Here is a 23,063-nt window from a genome sequence, read left to right on the forward strand (position 1 = left end):
TCTCTCTCGCAAGCTGTGCTCAGGCCAGAGTGTCAAGGTGTGAGCACCAACTGCAGAAAGTTCTACTTGCACTTGCTGGCGACCTTTCGGCCGCACAGCCTGACAGATCTCCTTCCAAACTGGGCCCAACTTTGCGGCCCCTCGTGATAAGCGTTTCTTGGGACAGAGCTCGGGCTCTCAAGGCACCCCCCCCACACACGCTGCCCTGGGATCCTCCCCTGGGAAGGGAATCAAGGCAGCTGCCACTCCAGCTTCCCACAGGAGGAATCGGAGGCTCGAAGAGGTTGAATGATTTGCCCCAGGTCCAATGCACACCTAAGAAGTGGCAGAACTGGGACCAGAACCCAGGGGCCGGCATTCCCGGTGCCACTGCCCATCAGCGGTTCACTCTGCCTCCAGAGGTGCTCATCCCGGCGGAATGCGGCACAGAGGAGACCTGAAAACAAGTGGGACTAAACTACAGTACATGTCTCTGTTAGACCACTGTGCTGCCGTTAAAGGTGACGGCACGAAGTCACCATGCGGGAAAATGTTTATGTCTAAAACACTCACAATATAGCTGTGCATCACTGCTGGTACAGTGGCGAGCACAGCTGCCTTCCACAATGTAAAGTTGTATATCCAGGAAAATCTCAAATCAGAAAAATAATACGCCCAGAACCAGGGGACGTCATCACAATACAGCTCTCCTTAGTGGTGCAAATACAAGCAATTTATGTTCTTTTTTTTTCTCTCTCTTTTCTGCCGCGCTGCGCAGCTTGCGGGGTCTTAGTTCCCGACCAGGGATTTAACCCGGGCCCTCAGCCGTGAAAGCGCTGAGTCCTAACCACTGGACTGCCAGGGAATTCCCAATTTATATTTAGTTTATACCTCCCTTTTTCTCCCACAACTTTCTGTCAAATAATAATGCCTTACTTCAAGTTAAAAACAAAAAAGTTTTAAACTCTCTGCTTCAGCATTCTCATTCTGGCAGTTTAGCTGGCAGTGTTGAAGGTCAGGACTGGGTGTCCCCTGGCACCCTAGAGCCCCTGGGTACCAGCTTACCCTCCTCTTTCTGACCTAATTCACAGACAGCGGGCAGGCACCCCCTGCCAGATTACAGCCTCTTCACTGGGCAAGTCAGCAGAGCTGCCCTGGTCTCACTTCACTGCCAGGGACCCCGGGTTACAGGGGGTCAGGCGCAGAGCTGGACGCCCAGCCAACACTCCCCTCCCCCACAGCCAGTGCCCTTCCTTCCCCCCACGCAGCCAAAGGAACCAAACAGCACCGTGACTAGTTTCCAAAAGGAAGAAAAAGCCCTGCTACCCTTTTTCACTTTTGGTGAGAACACAAAGCCAAGCTGAGACGTGACAGCCTGCACGAAGGTGGCAGCGACTAACCAGGTGTCCACCGAGCCCCAGCCCCAGGAGGGGACCCCCGTCCTCAGACACGAAAATGGAGAGAGCCCAGACTCGGAGGGGCAAGCAGTACCAGGATGAAAGACTTTTCCAACCGACATGGTCACGTAGCCATTCTCCTTGAAGTACTGCGGGATGGTGGAGAAGTTTCCAGAGTGTGCCCTCCAGTAGGAGTTGAAGTCATACAGGCGGGTAGTGTCTGGTCTCCTCCCGGTGAGCAAGGACACGCGGCTCGGGGCACACACGGCTTGCTGGTAGGGAGCAGAAGCAGAGGGACACGTCCTCAGAGGAAAACAAAGTCTGGGAGCTAAAAGGTAACCAGGCAACCTCCCAGGTCCTCGACTAACAGCTTGGCGGCTGAGTCATGCAGATCTCAAAGCCAGCCAGCAGGATTTGGGCCTCACCCAGTTGCCAGCAAGAAGTCTTCCCCGAGAGAGGAAGGCCCCAGCCCCTCCATCCAGCAGATGACTGTGTCGTTCTGCATGATGGCGTCTCACGGGTGCCCGGAGCAGGCAAAGGTCTAGGGAGCGGCCTCATGAAGGGGCACAGGAAGGAGGGCCGCTGTGGCAGCATCCCCTCCTTCTCAGCACCAGGTAACCTCCAGTTGGGGGAAGAAAGGTGGGCAGGACCAGCCTGAACACAGTATACCAGGGCACACCCTCCACCCAAGGAGAAGCACCCCTGAAAGGCACAAGCTTCCTTGCCAGTGGACAACCAGGTTTGCTCAGCCGCCATTTTCCAAACTGTGCTCCCCTCTACTAAAGAGATGCCTGGCACAATGAATACCATGCCCCAGCCCTCAGTGCACGAGGCACACACCCACACCCAGAGGTGCCCAGACATACCTGGGCAAAGGCATTCTGGAAGAGGAGGCTGCGGGAGGCCAGCTGGTCCATGTTTGGGGACCTTATGAGCTTGTCCCCGTAACAACCCAGGGAGGGGCGTAGGTCATCCACGATGATTAAAAGGACATTCAGAGCATCTGCACAGGAAGGAGGGGCTTCAGTGAGATCACCTGCACTGACACCCAACCCCCACCCGGGGTAGGTGCTAGGGTACCCAGAGGTCCAAGGCTGGTCCCAGCACCTTGACAACCCAGCCAGCTACGCCAGGGAGGGTGGAAGTGGGTGCACAGAAGAAGCCCCAGTCCGGGGTGGCAGGGTTAGGCTTTGGCCATGGCCTCAAGCCTGGATGAGGGAGGGAGAGAAAAAAGAGGGAGGGAGGGAAGGATGGTGGGTGGGTGGGAGGGAGGGAAGGGAGGAAGGATTGATGGAAGAAGGAATGGTAGGAGGGAGGGAGCGAGGGAGTTAAGGATGGAGGTAGGCAGGGAAGTAAGGAGGGAGCCCCGCAATGTGGGCGAGGGCGCCGGAGGCACCTGTGGCCGAGCTGCCCAGCGCCGCGGATCCGACGGAGCCCAGGACCAGGCCAAGCCAGAGCAAGCCCCCGCCTGGCGGCAGCATTTTTGCCCCGCCGCAGCCGCTCCGGGGCGACGATGACAGGTTTTGGCAGGAGGGTAGGGCCGCCCCCGCCGCCTGTCGCGCGTCGTAAACCCGGGAACCCTGCCCGACGCGGCCGCAGCCGGCCGCATAGGCCGGCGCCCCGGCCCGAGCGCGACTGCGCCTGCGCGAGATCCGGGCCACAGGGGGCGGAGCCGAGGCTTCCGCGCAGCGCCTGCCCCGCCCACCGGGCCGATTCACTGCTCGGGGCGCACCTCCCGCGTTGGGCAGGTACTTGGGGAGTCTTCCCAGGTGTCTCCAAAGATTTGCGTTGCAACCACTGTCCTCAACCAGCAGTTTGCCGCCACTTCGCCTTTGCTCGTGCTATGCGTTTCACCTGGAGGCCCTTCCCTTCCCTCTTCTCTCTATAAAAGTCATACTTTTCCTTGCAGACCAGCCCAAATGCCATTCTCCTTCCATGAGGCCCTTTGAGAACTCGCCTTCCTCCATCTAAAGGGACCCCCTTGCTCAACAAATACTTACTAAGTACATCAGATATGTATACCGCGCACTGTTGGCAGCTTGGAAGTCCTGGCGGCTGGGAGTTCTAAGTTCCTTCCCTTGTGGAGCTTGTGGACAATACATGACCAAATAAATATTGAATAGCAGTGGGCATGTGTGGTCTGGAAAAAAAATATGGGGGCGTGGGTGGCACATGGGGAGTTTCATGTTATTTTCCATGGGGTGGCCAGGCAAAGCCTCACTAGTAAAGTGATATGTGAACAAAAACTTGAAGGAGGTGAGGGAGCAGGCATTGTGGAGAACATGCTTGACAGTGTTAGCTGATGGCACAGAGGCTGGTGTGGCTGGTGGAGAAACAGGAGATGGGGAGCAGGTAGGAGATGGGAGGAGTGAGGGTCATAACTCTTCCGGTGGCAAGAATCATTCACTGGGTGCCTGGGGCTGAGGGTTAGGCAGGACATCACAATCCTCTCTCTCTGTCTCTGACTCACTTCCACCTCCTAGTGAAATAACCTAACACAATGCCAGGCAGATTGGAGATCTTTTTTTGCATACAGGAACACATAAGTATTAGTATAGTTATTGAGGGTTTCCTATACCCAGGCAACATGCTAATTTTCTCCTCACACCAACACTGTGAGCTAGATGCTACTATCATTCCCATTTTACAGATCCAGAAATTAAAACTCAAAGAGGCCAAGCCACTTGACCTGGCACACAGCCAGGAAGTGGAGGTGCAGGGTGGGTTTCCGTGAGAGGGGACGTCCTCGGTTGGCAGCCAGAGCGCAGTCATCGCAGGAGGCCTGCTGCCATTGCCGCTGCACCTCATTTGCTGTATCCTGGGGTCCCAGCAGGTTGGCTGTTCACACCGCAGCCTGGCTGGCAACGCCCCCTTCCCTGGGAAGGGCCAGCCTCCACCTGCACTCCCCAGACCAGAGCATAGGACGAGTCCCTCGGGGTGGGCCAGCCCCGGCCAAGTGCCCAAGCTGCCAGGCTTCAGGAGGCACCTCAGCTGTCCCTCCTCATCCAGACACTTCCCTTGTATTGGTGGCTGCCTTTTCCCTCCCAAAAGTATGGCCCCTAATGTTTCAGGAAACTCTGAGCCCAACCTCAACAAGGACTCCAGTGTCTATTTAGAAAATTACTCTCATCCTTATTTCCTCTTTCCTTGGCATCTGTGATACTTTCTCATAGCAACGGGTGTCTCCTGCGAGCTTGTGAACTAAGGAGCAAATGATATCATACTTGTCATTATCAAAAAGCCATTAACACAAAATCATTCAGTAAACCCCAGGGTTGACCAAGGAAGGGAATGAGGCAAAAGCCACACACAGTTCCCACCTCTAAAAATGTCTGTAGTTCTCTTGTGGACTCCGTTCAAGTCGGCAAACATTTCCGGAGCACCATCCCGTCCAGGCCCTGGGGCGGGAGGTGGGAAGGATGCATGAGGAATCAGGAGGCAGACGGGTCCTTGCCTGCAGCCCCCCAGGCATGTACCACCTGTGGGGAGGAGGGACAGCAGCACGACCTGGTCACCATCACAGAGGTGGACTTCTGATTTGTCAAAAAGAGAGTTTCTCCAGAGGAAGCAATCAGATGTGAAGACAAATTCACCCAGTCCAACACTGATCTATGCAGCCCCTGACCTGTTGCCGAGGTGTTGGGGTACACCAAGAAGGAGCAGCTGGAGAGCCCGTCTAGACAACAGCTGGGCCTCTAATGACAGATATGAGAGACCAGACATGAGGCCTATGAGCATTTGAGCACGCAGTCTCAGCTGCATCTTTCTGGAGTTTAAATTTGAATAAAGGTGCACAGCTAGCATCCATTGACAGACATGGTGTACACACCCCTAAGGTGAGCATCAATGAGTCATGCCCGTGTATAATCCCCTCCCATTGGGTGTGAGTGGAACCTGTGCTTCTAGCCAACAGAATCTGGCAAAGGCGAGACAGGATGTCACACCTGTGACTACATTATGATGTGTATAAGGGTCCATCTTGCTAGCACAGAGAGATTTCCTGCTGGTCTTGGAAAAGCCATATTGTAACTGCCCCTAGAGAGAGCCACATGGCAGGGAACTGTGGGCGGTTTTTAGGACCTGAGCGTGGCCTCCAGCCAACAGTCATTGAGAAGCCAAGAGAACTCAGTCCTAGAACCACAAGGAAATGGATTTGGCCAACAACCACAAGAGCCTGATAGAGGACTCTGAACTCCACAAGGGAATGCAGCCTTGTGAGACCCTGAGCAGAGGATCCAGCTAAGCTGGGCCTGGACTCCTGACCCACAGAAACTGTGAACTAACAATTGTGTGTTGTTTTAAGCTACTAAATTTGTGGTAACTTATCATGAAGCAATAGGAGGTGAATACAACTTTGTTCATTCACAAAGTGAATAGACCATTGACTGCAAGGTCAGATCCCTTCCTAGGGAGTCTTCTTATGGTTATGAAAGAATTGATGCCATAAGAGTCCATGAGAGCAGGTTGGAATGGTTCCACAGAAACCCTGCCGATTAACACCAATCCACCAGCTCCACCAGGGTGTGTGAAGGCCACACAATTCTGGACAGAAAAGATGGCCTCTCTGTCCTCAAACTTGCTATGGCCGTCATCAAAGAAAAGACTGAGGGGGGACTTCCCTAGTGGCACAGTGGTTAAGAATCTGCCTGCCAATGCAGGGGACACGGGTTTGATCCCTGGTCCGGGAAGATCCCACATGCCACGGAGCAACTAAGCCCGTGTGCCACAACTACTGAGCCTGCGCTCTAGAGTCCGTACTGCTCAACAAGAGAAGCCACCGCAATGAGAAGCCCGCGCACCGCAACGAAGAGCAGCCCCTGCTAGCCGCAACTAGAGAAAGCCCGTGTGCAGCAACGAAGACCCAACGCAGCCATAAATAAATTAATTAATTAATTAATAGATTAATTAATTTAAAAAAAGACTGAGGGAAGAGGGGAGGCCTTCAATGTTCCAACAAAGGCCAAGAGGCCACAGGCACAGCTGAGATTGAACTTGGAGGGCAACTGGCGAGGCTTGAAAGATGAAATGCAGAAGTAGAGGGAGATCATGGTGGAGGAGAAGTGAAAACAAACACTGAAGACTGACTTTGTTGGACACGTGGTCTAATTTCAGGAACACAAAGCAGCCCTGATTTCTCTAGATACCCTGGACTTTAATGACTCCCACGATTGAAATTTCAAAGCTGAGTTTTAAAAAGGTACTTAAACCTCCCAACAGACCAGAATGTGAATGCCCTCTTCAAGATCAGCTGCGTTCACACAGTGGCTCCAATTCACTGAGCAGTTAAGGGAGTAACCTAGTTTCACTAAAAACTAAAATATTTAACTGGAAACATCATAAAATCAGGCCTTGGATGTCTCAAGATTGGCACCACCCTGTAGCTCAATGCCTACGTGAGGTTTAACAGGGGCATCCAGAGCACAGAGTCCCGATCTTTCAATGTAAAGTAGTTTATACAAGCCCATCTTAACTCTATTTCTGCAATATTAAAGAAATAATAATTGGTTCAACTTCCAGCTCAAATTGACTAACAAGACACGTGCATTTATTGTCTCTTATGGGTTGGGTTCACCAGAAAGCTGACTCTAAAACAGAGTTAAGCGTGCAGGATGTTTATTAGGGAGTGCCTTTAGGAGAAATACCTGTGGGAAGGGTGGGAAGGGCGTAAGAATGGACAGAAAGAGCAGTCGAGCGGTGCTACAGGCCTTGGCAACCCCACGGGGCAGTCTAGAGCTAGCATAGGCCTTCAGAGTTGTCTCGAGTTAGGCCGAGATGGCCAGGCATTTGTACATCACCTGGATAAGTCACTGAATGTGGCTACCCTTGGAGGGCTGTGATCTTGGGCAAAGTGGCTCTCTGCAGCTGAGGCAAGCCCTGAAGGGGTAGATGGCCCTAAAGGGCTGCCCTCTCAGCCACTGGGGCAAGAAGGCCTTCACTGACAGGGGGCTTAAGTGGCACACCTCTGTGTTCACATCCCTTCTGCCCTTTGAAATCATCATGAAGGAACAAAAATAATATAACCTGACAGCAAGATAGCATGGGAGAAGATGCTCATATTCAATTGTTATTAGGGAACTGTACATCAAAACCACAGTGAAGTAGCACTTTACACCCACTAGACTGATGAATATCAAAAAACTAAAAATAACAAGCATGGGTGAGGATGTAGAGAAATCGGAACCCTTATACCTTTGCTCTTAGGAATGTAAAATGATTCAGTTACTGCGGAAAACAGTTTTCAGTTCCTCAAAAATTAAACATAGAATGACCATTTGACTCAGTGGTTCTACTCTTAGGTAGAAGATTTGAAGACCTAAAAACTGGTACCCAAACAAATATATGTACATGCATGTTCATAGCAGCACGTCACAATAGCCAAGAGTAGAACAAGCTGAAATGTCCATCAACAGATGACTGGATAAATGAATCGTGGTAGATATATACAATGGAATATCACGCAGCCAAATAAAAGGAATGGAGTACTGATGCATGCCACACCATGGATAATGCTACACCATGGATGAATTTGAAAGCATCCTGCTAATTGAAAGAATCCAGACACAAAGGGTCACATATTGTATGATTCCATTTATCTGAAATAGTCACAAGAGATAAATCTGTAGAGACAGAACACTAATTGGTGGCTGCCAGGGGTTGGGGGAGAGGGGATAGGGAGCAACTGCTCAATGTGTGCGGGGTTTCCTTTGGGGATGATAAAAATGTTTTGGAACTAGATAGGGGTGGTGGTTGTACAACACTCTAAATGCCACTGAATTATTTACTTTAAAATGGTTAATTTTACATTATGTGAATTTTATCTCCATTTTTAAAAAGTAAAAAAAAAAAAAAAAAAAAAGGGAGGGGGACCTACAATGGCTTAAAAACTTCCCCAGATTCCTGGAAGCTGCCACAGTGGAGACTGATGAAGTCACAGCCTAGAATACCTACAAAGGGACTTCAGCTAAGGAGGGAAAAAACTTAGCTTAGACAGTCTCCCAATTCTGAGACAGCAGGTATGACAGTAGGCAGAGTAAGACATGGGACTTAACCCAGACAGATTAACTGAAGGTTTCTATATGGCTGTTAACCTCCCCCAGAAGGCCCCAAAGCCAGTCTTTAACACAAGAATGAAAAAAAGAAGGGTTCTTCTCTAAAGAAATTGAATAATTTGTCTGGGGGAGGGCTAGGAAAACTGGAGTCAGTATTGAAACCACCACCACCAAAAAAATGTCTCCATATTATGACATTTTTGAGGACCCCCAACAGAACCATCAGCACACTGCCTCTTCATCTTAAAACAAAGCCTGCAAGTCAATAAGTCCCGCCCATGTACTCAGAGCTGCCAGTCAGCCTCGTTCTTAAGTGTAATCGGACAACAAAAAAGGCCAAGCATTTGAAGGTGGCATACAAGATGACAGAGAAATATCAAGAAAAACAAATAGCAAAGCTGGCCCTAAAGGAAAGAGATGACTAAGGCACCGAAAAGAATAATTTTTAAAGGACAAACAAAAATACCCTTTATTAAGATCATCAGAAAGACTTGAGAAGCGATTGACTATATGAAACAAGAACAGATTGCTATGGAAAAATTCCAACAGAACATTAAAGACCACTTGGAAATTAAAACTATGGTTGTAAAGTTCAACATTCAATAAAAGAATTGAAAAGTCAAGTCGAGAGAAACTTTTAAAATGTTGAACAGAAATATAGCAAAGGACACCACCAAGGGCTGGCAAGAATGTGGAGCGATTCCAACTCTCTCACGTTGCTTGTAGGAGCATTCATTGATACAGCCATTTTGGAAAACTCTGTGGCAGAATTTGCCAAAGCTAAAGTTAAACATGTACCTGCTCCAAGAACTGGCAACTCTACTCCAAGGCATATGCCCAACAGATGTGAGACTTCTAGCCACCAAAAGACATGGACAAGAATGTTCATAGTATTATTCGTAATAGCCCCCAACTGGAAGCAACCCAAAGGTCCTTCAATTGTATCCAATAATTTGGATAGATAAACTGTGATATAATCACAAAATGGAATACAATGCAGCAGTAAAAAGAACAAACTACTGATACATGCAACAACATAGTTAAATTCAAAAAACATAACGTTAATTGCAAGAAGCCAGACATCAAAGAGTACATGGTGTGCAATGACATTTATAGGAAGTTCTAGAACAGCAAAACAGATCTGTGGTGATAAGGTCAGAGTAGTGGTTACCTTTGGGGGAAGGTATGGAACAGGAGTGGGGCATGAGGAAGTCTTCACGGATGCTGGAAATGTTCTAGTATTTTATCTGATTAGTGATTATATGAGTGAGTACATACGAAAACAAATTAAGTTATTACTCAATAACATAGGCAAACAGAATATGAGACAATGAGGAAGACTAACATCTTCCTAAGTTATAGAAATGGAAGAGAAAACACGGAGGGGAGGAAATTAAAGGTATAGTAGAAAAATAACTTTAGCGCTAAAGAAAAAATAGCTCATACTGAAAAGGTTTATTGAGTACCTAGCACAATGAATGAACACATACCCAAGCTTATGCATAGTTCTGTGAAAGTTCAGAACACCAAGGATAAGGAAAGATTCTAAAAGCTTGCAGAGATGAAAAAATTATACAAAATTTCAGAGTGAAGTTTTATACATAGCCAAACTGTCAAATAAGTATGAGAATAGAATAAAGACTTTTTCAGACATGCGAGAATTCAAAAACTTACTTCCTGTTCGACCCTTTCTTAGGAGGTTACTTAAGGATGTACTCTAGCAACCAAAGGAAGTATGGAAGAACACCACCATTGCTATCCCCACCATAACTTATATAATATATTCATATATATTAGGAAACTATATCTATTAATATAATTAATATAATATAAAACCAAATTATCTCTGAAAGACCATCCCAGCTTCAGAAATCCCTGTAGGGTTGGCTGAAGCCTTTTTTGAGATGGCATTACAGCCCACCTTCTCCATCTACCCAATCCTGATTCCTTCCCTTCCTTTCTCTTCCCTTCCTTCCCTTCCACAGGTGTTGATCCTGAGAGAACTCCCAAAGAAACTCCTGCATATTAATCTCACCTTAGAGCCTGCTTCTGTGGGAATCCAACCTGCAACAACAATTGACGGAAAGTTGGGAAGAGGAAGGGAGGAAGAGAAATGGGGGGAAGTGGAGGCACATTAACATCATTACAAAGGAGAAAATCAAGTTACTGTCCCTAGTTGAGGGAAAGAGAAAGAGAGGTATAGGGATATTATTTAAAGATATAAAAGTAGCCAATAGAAGACCTGAAAATAGTGATATATCTATATATTATGAGGAAAAGGGATAATGGTAGGGAGAGATGAAAGGAAATTGGTCATGAGTTGATAACTGATGAACTTCAGTGATGAGCATGTGAGTTTTATTATACTATTTTCTGTACTTTTGTGTATGTTTGATCAATTACCATAATCAAAAGTTAACAATATAGGCAAAAAGATGAAAGGATGACTTAACTATAATCTCATCTAGCATAGCAAGAAGTTAGCAGATAATGTCTAAAATTGACAACATAAAAAAGTTGATATAGACGTAAGCATAGTATTTACAAAGGTAGAGGCAAACTATCAGACAAACTGAAACTAGAAACATTTACAATGAGAATGGGGTGCTGAAGGGCAGAGCACAGGACCTTTGCTTTGTATTATATGCCTTTTGTTCTCTTTGACTTCCTTTAGGGGTTGAATTGTGTCTGCCCACCCCACCCCCCAAAAAAAGAAAAAGATTTGTTGGAGTCCTAACCCCCAGTACCTCAGCATGTGACCTTATTTGGAAATAGGGTCTTTACAGAGGTAATCAAGTTAAAATCAGGTCATTAGGGCTTCCCTGGTGGGGCAGTGGTTAAGAATCCGCCTGCCAATGCAAGGGACACGGGTTCGAGCCCTGGTCTGGGAAGATCCCACATGCCGTGAAGCGACTAAGCCCGTGCACCACAACTACTGGGCCTGCGCTCCAGAGCCTGCAAGCCACAACTTCTGAAGCCTGCACGCCTAGAGCCTGTGCTCTGCAACAAGAGAAGCCACCACAATGAGAAGCCTGCTCACCGCAACTAGAGAAAGCCCGCGCACAACAACAAAGACCCAACGCAGCCAAAAATAAATAAATAAAATAAATACATTTTTAAAAATACCTTTAAAAAAATCAGGTCATTAAGGTGGGACCTAATCTAATGTGACTGATGTCCTTATAAAAAGGGGAAATTTGGACTCAGAAGGCAGGCACACACAAAAGGAAGATGCCCATGTGAAGATGGAGGATTGGCGTGATGCACCTACAAGCCAACGAATGGCAAAAATTCCAGTAAACCACCAGAAGCTGGAAGAGGCAAGGAAGGATCCTTCTCGTACCGGTTTCAGAGGGAACACACCTCTGCTAATACCTTGATTTCAGACTTGCTGCTTCCAGAATTGTAAGAGAATAAAGTTTTGTTGTTCTAAGCCACCTAGCTTGTGGTACTTAGTCACATCAGCCCTAGCAGAGAAATACAACTTAAAAACATTTCAAAACGTAATGAGATTGCTGGGCTGTGCAGAATGTAAGCTGAGCTAGAAAATTACATGTACCAGTTGGCATAATTCTATTGTTTTTGTTATTATTATTCTTTTGCTGGGCAGTAGCAGCAGCAGGACAAGAGTGAGAGCGAATGGAGAGGGCCCGTGAGAGAGCAGTTCGGGTGTGAGAGAGCTGCTTTCAGTCAGTGAGTGGGACCCTGAAGTTCAAGATGTGTGAGGTGGAACAGATCCTGATGATGAAAAGGTCTAGGATGTGGCCTTGAAGAGGGGGGTGCTGAGGTGGAGAGCAAGAGAGATTGTCAAAGGCAAGGAAGAAGTTAAGGAGCTGTGAGTAGCACAAGCTGCCCAGGTAGACACTGAAGAGTCGCCCAGGATGATGGCAGGACTCAGGATGCCAAGGAAACCAGGGAGCCAGGTGCCCGAGTCTTCAGTGAGTGAGGGAGAGGGACCAATAAGTGCTGTGTAACCACAATCTTAGTGGCTGTAAGTAGCACCCATTTATCACCTCATAGTTTCCTTGGGTCAGAAGTCTGTGTGCAGCTTAACTGGGTATTCTGCTCAGGGTTTCACAAAGCTGCAATCGATGTGTTAGCCAGGGCTATGTTCTCATCTGAGGCTCCGTGTCCTCTTCCAACTTATTCAGGTCATTGGCAGAATTCGGCTTCTTGTGGCTGTAGGCTGAGGTCCCCATTTTCTTGCTGGCCATCAGCCAGGGCCGCTCTCAGCTCCTAGAGACCATTTACAGTTCCTTGCCGGGTGGCCCTCTCACAGGCGCTCTCAGGCAGTGAGAGCAGAACATATTGGTCTATTGGTCAATATTCCACAATCCCCTGCCACAGCAAAAGGATGAGGACTCAGGGGAGAATTCAAGGCTTGTTTCATTCCAGATCTGGGATCCTCGGACGGGCACTCCTCGAGGGCAGGCTCTGCCCCTTCCATTCACTGCTGTATCCGCAGGGCTGGCACTATTTGTTGGGTTTTGAGGGATCACTGGGATGACACACATGACCAGAATTACTTGGATGAGAAGGCAGAGCTCACCCTGCACAGAAAGGCAGGCATCACCCTTGTCTCTGTGGGCATGTGAACTGAACCTGAAAAGGAACCTGATGTGGGCTGCGATTGCCACCACATGTGCTGGATACCGAGGGCCCTGTTCCCGGAAATGGCTACCTCAAGATGTGCTGGATTGTCCTCTAACTGCCTGGGGAGGGCCAGGTGGATGGAGCTGGGTCTGGGCTGCCCCAAGGTTGATGATACAGCAGGAATAGCCTGGTTTCTAGCTGGGAACTCCCGGGGGAGTGAAGGTGAATTGGATCACAACCAGAATCTGATTCTGTTGAAGTAAAGCCTTATGGAACATGAGGGGGCAGAAGAGGGACTGGGCATCACTGCAGCATTGACATTTGCTGAGCTCCTGCCCTAAGTCAAGGACTTTGTAAGGTGAGATGATTCTCTCATTGTGGAAGAGGTTGGTCCCAGGCCCATTTGTCTCTGGACATCTTGCATCATCCCATGAACAATCTTTCCTTTCCCTTCTCTCTACTCTCTTTTTCCTTCATTTTCTCTTCAAGCCCAGACTTTTCCATCCTGCCATTCATTGACTCAGCGAGCATGGCTCTGGATGGGAGGACAGGCCTGTAGCTTGGAGCAGGCAACTCTAGGGCTGTCAGAGCCAGGAAGTACAGAATTTCTAAAAGCCTCCAGCAGGGCCCGCCCAAGCGCTGGTGTTCGCTGGCGCTACTTCATTGGTGATTCATGTCCTTAAAATAATATATAGATGAAGCATACACTTAAAACAAACTACAAATGCCTAGCCAGATCTTTTTTTTCCCTCCTATTTGAGCTGCATGCATCCAAATTGAGGAGGTTACATTTGGTCACCCCCTTCCTCCTGGTTTTCCCCGTTCCTCTTCCATCTAGGGAGGATTTCGGCTTACTCCCCCAGACTTAAGAGCCTCAGGGAAGGGAAATAATGAGACCTCAAGGAGGACTCTCACAGCTGGGGGGCTTCCTGTGTGAGGGGAGGGGCTGCGAGCCAGCCCCAAGCCTGTCTGGCATCGCACACCTGTGCTCTTATACTCCGACAATCGGGTGTTTCTTGCGAAGGGGAGCCCACAGCTGGATGGCCAGGGCAACCCCCTCTCCCTCTGCACTTCTGCAGTCAAATCCAGGGGACAAGTGGAGCTGGGAAACAGCGTAAGGCTTGGGTGACATTCCTCTGGGGCCCCTCTCATACTTGTGCCATGAAACACACCTCAGGCGCGAATGGGTCCATCTACAGAAGGAATAGCTAAAGATGGTCCGAAACGAGGCCCTTTTCAGGGGCGGGGAGGAACAGAAGTGTGGAAGGAATCTTTGGTGGTACAGCGAATTAGCATGTGCCTCATCAGACAGGTGTCCTCACGCAGTTAGTAGTTTATACCAGAAAGGTAGCAAGGGGAGCACAGGCTTGGTGAGGAAAAGGAAGCCCTCATTTTAGATGGCACTAATAATTTTAAAATAAGTAAAAGGGATGAGAATTTCAATTCTGCCTTTACTAGGATGTCATTTCCTTATACACTGCAGGCTGTCATCTGCATTTTACTTGAAGAAATGTGGCATTTGGGAAGCAGTGGACGTCACCCCTTATGTAATCCGTGTGATGTGATATTTCTGTAACATCATTTAAAAGTCTATCAATATGGGAAACTTCTGTAAGAGTCTCTAAGGGACCAATAAAAACACTTGGGTGGAAGGCATAACAGAGGGGATTCTTGCTAAAGGACATGTGTTCACAGGCAAACCACAGCTTGCAAAAGTCCTTAAAGCTGGAATTTCTCTCCATTGAATTTTGGAGCCCAAGTGTTGCCTTTGAACCCTGGGTAGGAGAAAAAGCTTGAAACTCCCGGTCCTAGCCTTCACCTTGTACCCCGGCAGAAACCACCAGCTGCCCAACGTCACTGCCCCCGACAGCTTGCTGGCCTCCAGCGGGCCACGTGGCCCCCACCTCTCTGAGTGGTGGCACGTGGAGTGGTCACATGATGGGGCAATTAAATGAGCATGGGCTCTGCCTTCAGACAGATGTAATTTCAATCCTAGCTCCACAGGGTGGTCCTGACCCGCTGCTAAACTTCCCTTGGCCGCATCAGGAAATGTGAATTCCCACAAAGAGACTGCCTAGGGGTCTGTTCCCAGTGTCCAGCAGGTACTCAATAATCTGGGGCTGTGGGTAGCAGGTTCTGCCAGTGGAGTTCCAGATCCTGCCCTACGTGGCCTGCCCCAGCTCTAGCCTCACTGGGGCACAGCTGCAGCGACTGCTGGCCCTCCTGAGTCCCACACCATGGCTCGTGAACTTCAGAGAAATGCCAGCTGGGCCAGTGAAATGCTTCCAGTTCTGAAGCCGCAGCCTGTGGCACAGGGGACTTCAGCCTTACTCAGGTGATACCCACCCAGTTGCCTGACAGGCTCCAGGGAGCAAGTGGGGCATCTTCCTGGTGCCTTGTTCCTGGCACTTTGAGCAGAGCAACTCTGGTTTCGCATTTCCAGTGTAACTTGTCTTCTACGTCAACAACAAGCTGCTTAAAGAACCAGTTCTCAGAACCCCAGAGGGACACGACAACAGGCTGGAGGCAAGGTAGCATTGAGCACTTTTTCTGCAATTGTCAGCCGGTGGTGGGGCCCAAAGGCAGGCAAAAGACCCCAACATAATTTTCCTGCTTCTCTTCCCCATAACATCTTTGTGCACCAAATTCATTCCAGCCTTTCAACTCATGGAATCCTCCCTGCTGCCTCAGGGACTGTGCACTGTTACTACGCCCAGCATACAGATGTGCAAACTGAGGCTGGAGAAGGGTCAGCACTGGCTCAAGATCTCACCGCCAGCAGAGCTGGAACTTAAACCCTAAATAGCCTCTGAGCCATGATGGCCACGGTGCCAAGGACAAACCCAGCCCAGGGCATTGGTCTGGGCCGCTCAGCCCTGTGTGTGAGGCTGACCACCATGCATCCTCATGGGCAACCAGGGTACATGGAGAGTCACCAAGGCACAGAAGCAGGGGTGGGCAGGCAAGAGAGAGCTTCCAGATCATTGGCTGGCAGAAAACCTCAATTTTGCTCAGGGAAAACATGGACTTTGCAATTTAGGGTCCAGGTTAATCCTAATAATATAATTAGTTACTAAGCATGGAGCAAGTGAGACGTCGGTGCTACTCCCTGAAGGCATCTTTCCATCCTGTCCAAAGTTAACAGACAGGCTTCTCAGGGACAGAGGGGGCCACCCAGCAGAGCAACTAGCACCTGTGGCAGCACAGCGCCCTTTCCCTCCAGCTGCATTTCCCCCTGGGCTCTTGGGAAGTGTGCTATGAAAGCAAGGCAACTGGGTGAGCCTGATGCTGCCGAGCTCCGTGTCATCACCGAGCTCTCAAAATCAGAGACTCCTAAAGCACAAAACACACCAGAATTGTGTGGGGGACGCAGGCTTTGTGGGACAGCACTGGGAGATGGCACAGCGCTCGGGATTTCCTGAAACAAGACAGTGGACAGGTTTTCAGAGATATAAACAACTAGTGGACAAACACGCTTTCCAAGAACGCTTCCTCTTTTTAGCTCTAGGTTCATCCCATTTCTCCCATGGAAGACCGTGGTTGGTGCCAAACGAGATTCCACATCCTGATGCAGTTTGACAGATGGTGGGGTATCTAGTCATCTAGGTTGACCTGGGGCTTGGGCCTCAGTCCTGCCTGTCCCAGGGAGGGCATCCCTGCTGGCCGAAGGCTGGAGGAAGGTCACACACCCAGGAACCCTGGGCCTCTGTCAAAATGTTGGTTCTTACTGGTGGTAATATCACATGTGCACAACGCTTCGTCCAAAAGCCTTGGGGGCCACGTGAGTTTCAGGATTCATGAAGATGATGGGGACACAGAGCATATATCAGTGACACCCTGGCAGGGTCTAGCAAACACGCTGACTTCTCTGCAGTGAACCACATGACTCTTAACACCAAATGGGATAAATAAAGAAAAATTCAGGATGCTATAAATAGCTTTGTGGCATCATCCATTTTTGGTTTTACCACCAAAAGGGTTTAGGTCAAGCTGGTGAAAACACTTTTGGTTGCCAAAGCATCATGGCTGATGGAATCGTGGAGAGCAAATCACAGACCCGTATTTCCCGAGGCAGCAGGCTGACATCAACTCCCACACAGTTCAGGGAAGCTCCTAGCTTCAGTGATTCCTGGCGCTGCTACAGCCCCTAATTCTCAAACCCTGTCGGATTGACTCAGTTCACGCTGCCTCCTATTGTGTCCAGGGGCCACTATACATCTTTGGTCAAAACCTACCCATGGCCCCCAAGTCCCCAGGCCATATCCTGTAGGACCTTTGGGACTGGAGTCCGATAGTCACTGTTCTCTTCCTCCATTCCAAGCTGGAGGCTTTTCAGTGTCTGCCTGTCTCCCAGCTGCAGGTTTCAAGGCACAGGCCTGCTTTCCCACACTCTTTCTAGCCTGGCAAATCCTTCTTGGGAAAACAGAGACGTCTCTTCAAACACTATTCGTAGTAGGTGCTTTCTGGTTTACAGATTGCTCTCATGTGAATCATCCCGTGTCATCCTCACCCCCACCAGACAGAATTTAAAAAATTAGTCCTTATGGGGAGACTTTCACATTATGCCCGTCCTTTAGACGAGGAAGTCAAGACTCACAGAGGTAAAGTGATTTGCTTAGACTCACACTCCAGCAGTGGTGGGGCCGGGGATCAATCGCAGGTTTGTGACGGCAGAGCAGAGCTTGTGCTTCCTCCCACGCTGCTCCCTGTGGACGACAGGAGCCTGCCCAGCCTACCTGGGTAGCTCTGCACACACACTTCCCTCTACAGGCAATGAATGAAACTTCACAGCACATCAAAATCTCTAAAACTCCCATGCCAACAATCGCTCAGAGGACCTGAATTGATGGTGTCAGGCTGGGGCCCTCCACAAACTCATCTGCTCCAGCCACACACCTGGACTCAGTCCCCTGAACGTGTCTGGCCCTTCCAGGGGGCCCGTCCCCCATCTCCCAGCTAAGGAGACCCTTCTCACTTCAAGACCCAGCCCAGACGGCCCTCGTCTCTGAAGCCCTCCGCAGCCCCTGGCTCTGAGTCAGGGCTTCCCCGCTCTTCACGTTGCCCTCCTTCCGCCTCGGTTCAGACTCTGTGCTTTACAGGTCTGCCTGGAAGATGCCCCTCCCCCACCAGCCCTGAGTAACCCAAGGGCGAGTGGACACCTGTGTCCCTGCACAGTCCAGGACCCTCTCACAGGACGGACGTCTGCGGACTTAAATGGGCTTTGCCTTCTGACGCCTGGTACCCAGATCTGCCCTCTCCCATCAAGCTGCGCTGACACCGATGACGCTGACAGATGGCCAGTCAGCCAACGCCCTGGAAGCACGTCCCCTGCCCAACCCAGCGGTCGTCTGATGCACAAGAAGCCAAAGCACCTCCCACCAGGCCGGCCGCAGGGCAGAGCAAGGTGCTGCCCGGGCAAAGGCAGCTGGCGCCCCGTGCGCGCACGCAGCCACCCCTCGGGCACCCCTTCTGGGTGTTGGTTCTCCCGGTCAGTCGATGTGGATCGCAAGGCCTCGGGCGCTGCGAGGGCCTGACCACGGGGGCCCACTGCGGGGACCTCTAATGCCCGTCCGTGCTCTGCAGCTCCCCGACGGGCTGGCAGAAACTGTCAGGTCGACATCGCAGGTTGAAGGGACACCCTGCCCAACCCCGCTTGCTCCCTGTCCCCTTAGTGGGTGTGAGTCCCCAGCCAGCCTTTGGCACTAACTCTCTCCCGGGATCAGCTTCCCGAGGGACGCAACCCGAGCCGGCCGGCCCTGGAGTGGTCCAAGGAGCAGGTGATGAGATGGGGTCTTGGTACGGGATTGTCATCACCCGCCTCACTGGCAATGAGGACCCCACCCCGGCGATGGGTGGTGTGCGGGCGGACAGCCCCGGCCGCAAGGCCACGGCCCAGTTGCTAGAACTTTCATGCTAGAATTTTCGCTGGGCTGGCAGGGGGAGAGGAACGTCCTGGCAGGTGAGAAGATCCAAGCGTGCGGAACGCGGGGGGCACAGGGGGAGGTGACTTCTTTGCTTTGCCGACCATAGGGGATGAGCAGCTTAGGGTGAAGAGCAAAGTGAGAAAAAAGGGGGCCCCAGGGTCTCCCCAGTACCTTACAAAGGAGCCCCCGTCTCAGGCAGCGGACAATCGTCCAACCCAGGATTCGACAGAAGTGGCTGAACCTCAAAGACGCTGATGTTCAACCAAGGCACGCCCGTCCCGCCAGCGTCGGAAGCCCACCTGGGCAAACCCGCATCCTTGACACGAGGACCAGGGAGACTGGGAGGAAGCCCCAGAAGAGCGGGGCTCCCCAGACGTCTCTGAGCTTCTGAGCCTGAGGCAGCGGCACACCCCTCCCCCTAAAGAGCTGGCGTCCCCAACTCACCCCCGAGGGAGCAAACATGACCCGCGTCCTTCCCCACAGGTGCCCTCCGTCCCAGGAGACAGGCTAGCCAGCCGCCCCGATTTGCTGTGGGACCTGAAGCGCTACAAGCAGGAGAGTGCAGGAAAAATGGGGAGAGGTGGTCAGCCCACTGCCAGGCCCCCAAGCAGAGCGAAGTCACCTCACAACACAGGCCGGGCGCGCCAGGCCAGGTGAGGGAGGAAAGGGACGAGCCCCTGCCCTCCCCCGCCGCCCAGGGACCGCAGCAGAGGTCGTGGGGCGCCACTGAGCGGCCAGAAACCAGGGGCTATGACGATGGCCGCCACTGACCAGGAGGCCTGACCCACCGAGCGGGGCAGGTGGTCAGTACAATACGGCTTCCCGGGGGCTCGATGGATGGGCAACCAACCAAGATACAGTCTAAGACGGACACTCAAAAGAGCAAGGACGGACGGCAGGAGGCCGAGGGCAGCCGCCCCAGTGAACAAGTCACGATCCCTCGCCCAGGTTCTGCCCCCGAGCCAGTTCTCAGACGTGGAACCGCGGACCAGGGACATGGCGGGTCCCCAGCGGGAAGGACGCTGCAGCACCACAGCAAGCAGGCACTGGAATGACCCCCCAGCCCCTCCCAAAGGGACCTCGGGCTCCGCGCTGGGTGACCCAACACCGGGAAGCGGGACAACCAGACAGCTGGAGGCTGGTGGACACCGGGCCCAGCTTGACCCTGATGTGGGAGACGCGATAAACTCTGTCTCTGCGGCCGCTTCAGGAGGACCCCTGGGCTGGGGTTTCTGAGCAGAGGCTGTCACTGGTCCCAGGTACGCAGGGCCATTCCCGAGGGTTTGTCAGTTGGTCTTCAGCAGGGAGAGGCTGCAATCCAGTATCCTCCGGAACCAGGCGCAGGGCTTAGTGAGATGTCTGCCGAGGAATCCTTCAGAACCTGGGATGACCCTTAACGGGAGTGAGAGGATGTAAGGCCCAATGGCAACCCTGCACGCACTCCAGCGAGTAAAGGAGAAACGTGTAGAGAAGGAGCAGGGGAAACACGCCCCAGTCGTGCACTCGCGAACCTTCCTGCCTCCAGGCGATGCCTTATGGGCGTCCCTTGCTCCTGACTCTTCACATCCTCTCTGTCCTTTGTAAAGTCGCCACGGAGAGCACAGGGATACTCAGGAGGCGGCTGAACGGGCCCTACAGGCACAGAGCACAGCAGTCCTGTCATCCAAGCCCTGTGACCACGGTTACGGGATGGCAACGCTCGCTCCAGACTCCCACCCCCGCACCCCGGCCCCACTCCTGAATCTCTCAAACAAGGAAGCTGGCCCCATTCACTGGGCCACGGCCTGATGTCGGGAAGGCCCCCTCCAGCTGCGGAGGGCCTGGGGCCCGGGTCGTTGCCCAGAGACTGAGGACGCTGAAGAGCACGTAGACCCAAGAGCTCAGGAGTGCCGCAGACCTGGAGACGAGCATCTCCCGCCCCCAGCCAAAGGCGATATAACCGTCTGTAACGTGAATGCAAGTGGGGGCATCGCCAGAAGCGCACAGGAGGCCCCCTGTGCTGCGCCACGTTCCCTGCGCAGGCGCCGACCCGAGCAGCGGCGGCCAAGTGGCTGCTCACGTCTGCAGGTCCCCTGCGCGCAGCTTCTTCCCGAGGTCCTGCAGCGCCAGTCACTGAGACAGAGTCAGAAACACCTGCGGTTCTCAGGCTGGACCCCTCGATCTGGGCCGTGTGGAGAGGGACACGGCCAACAGGAGCTGCCCAGGGGACAGAGGGGAAGGAGGGGGCAGGGGAGCACGTCTTAGAAACAGGCCAGATGTGGGGCGGCAGGAGGTAAACCGGGAGCTGGGGCAGAGAAAACAAGGCCGGCTGTCTTCCTGCAGCTGCACGGCTGCCCCGGGGCTTGCCCTGCGTGAGTCCAGGGCAGGGACTAAAGCCAGGCACTGACCGAGTGACTTACCCAGTCAAGAAGGAGCCCTTTCTCACGGGCAGAGCGCTGGACGCCAGGGCACCGGCTCCTCGGGGACCACCAGCCCCAGGGGGCGGGCCTGGGAGTGGGCCGGCGGGACACGCCCCGACGTGTGGGGCACTTACAGGTCGGAGAGGGTGTAGGCGCATGCCGAGTCCAAAGCTGCCCTTCAAAGAGAGGAGGAAACCAGCCCCCAAGGGGCAGGAGGAGGCATCTGAAACACAAACAACCAGGGCGGGACTAGTACCCGGACCCCGAAAGGAGCTCCCACGACTCGGCACAAAAAGGACACGCAGCTCAGTGGAAAGATGGGCAAAAGGTGTTGCAGAGAGGAAACCAGCCCTACCAAGGAGGACACTAGGGAAACTGAGACTTTGGGTCGAGCCCGTCCCACACCGGTGGTACCCCCAAACGTGCGGCAGGAGCAAACTGGAACCCTCTCCGGGCCTCAAAGACGCAGTTGGGGTGGGGGGCTGGAGGCACCCAGGCCACCGGGGCCGAGAAGGGGACGCAGCCGCCGAGGCAAGTGCCCAGATGGGTCGCAGGGACAGTGAGGTCTGCTGGTGCCACGGGCGGGGGTCAGAAGGGGAAGTGCACTCAGAGCAGGTGCCCTGGGCTCCGAGAGGAGACGATGTCCTGGGGGCACCGCCCCCCAAAGAGCAGTGGCGCAAACGACGAGGACTTCCTAGAAGGAAGATGGGGTGCCTCACGGGGACAGAAGCGTGTCGGGGGAGGAAGCGGAGCTTGGGGAGGAGACTCCCTCCTGGGATGTGGGCTGCGGCCCAGTCACAGGGGCTGGGAGGAAGCAGCAGCCCGAGCAGCGGAAGGCGGGAGCGGCCAGGCTGGAGGCCCGGCTGACCCCCAAGTGAGCAGACAGGAGGGAGAGAAGGCCTGTTCCTGCCGGGACCTTGCTCCTGGAGGGTGTGGGAAGCAGCAGGTGGAGAAAGCGTCACCGGGAAGTCAGAAATCAGATGGTTTGAAGGCTCGGCGCTGACTTAGCTGTACTGAAGATCAAGGCTGAGCGGCAGAGGGGTCCCTCTCCCGGGGGCAGCCACACACCGTCCCACGCCCACCTGCAACACGGCCAGGCCATTCCTCCTGCGCCCGCCCATCCGGCAGCGAACTGGCCTGGCAGCCACTACCCCGGACCTCCCCCGCCCCGGGGGACCTGGGGCTCCCCGCCTCTCAGCACACACGGGAGGGTCAGAGAAGGGAGTCCTTACGGAGCGCCGTCACAGCTGTCCCCCAACCAGCAGCCACCGATCACGGGCCTCTAGCTCACTGGGCAAGTTCCAGTTCTTCAAAACCGGGATTCGGGAGCAACGCCGGCAGCCCACCCACCATTCCCGGGACCCTCCCTCATGATTTGAAACCACTCCGACGAGGTGCTGGGGTGTCTGGACGCAGCTCGCAACCACTCCTGGGGTGACGAGCCGAGGAGGGGACACCGGCATGGAGGGAGTTGGACCTGCTGATCGCTCAGGTGCCCCGCAGCCCCGAGGCCTCACATCCACGAAGGCACCCTCTGCTCCTCACCTCGGGGCCGGCATTCCTGTTTCCTCAGGCTTCCGCAAGGACAGAGGAGGCCAGCTCGCTGGAAGAGAAAGCAGTGCTCTGTTGAGCCAACGTCCCCTCAGCAGCAGCTGTGGCAGGCGCCCGCCTTACAGGAACGAGTAAGAGCTTGTCCTTGTCTTCCCGGGACTCCTGGAGAGC

The 23,063-nt window shown here is 52.5% G+C and overlaps 1 protein-coding gene across 8 annotated transcripts in view; it reads right to left on the reverse strand.

Moving 5' to 3' along the window:
- IDS (iduronate 2-sulfatase) overlaps positions 1-23,063 on the reverse strand; it is a 46,802-nt gene that overhangs the window by 22,803 nt on the left and 936 nt on the right. For 2 of the 8 annotated variants that reach the window (XM_027096873.1, XM_027096874.1), the window contains exons 1-3: positions 2,773-3,010; positions 2,243-2,379; positions 1,471-1,648 (exon numbers count right to left, since the gene is read on the reverse strand). In XM_027096873.1, the coding sequence (XP_026952674.1) occupies positions 1,471-1,648; positions 2,243-2,379; positions 2,773-2,857 (400 nt within the window). In that variant the 5' untranslated portion in view covers positions 2,858-3,010. Of the gene's footprint in view, positions 1-1,470; positions 1,649-2,242; positions 2,380-2,772; positions 3,013-3,376; positions 3,518-4,696; positions 4,856-17,643; positions 20,335-20,453; positions 23,052-23,063 lie in introns of those variants that run through there. The other 6 variants (XM_027096870.1, XM_027096868.1, XM_027096871.1 and 3 more) reach the window with 6 other exon arrangements.

The sequence above is a fragment of the Aethalodelphis obliquidens genome, unplaced genomic scaffold (genome assembly GCF_003676395.1).
Source record: "Aethalodelphis obliquidens isolate GAN/ISIS:26980383/991018 unplaced genomic scaffold, ASM367639v1 scaffold110, whole genome shotgun sequence".
NCBI lineage: Eukaryota > Metazoa > Chordata > Mammalia > Artiodactyla > Delphinidae > Aethalodelphis > Aethalodelphis obliquidens.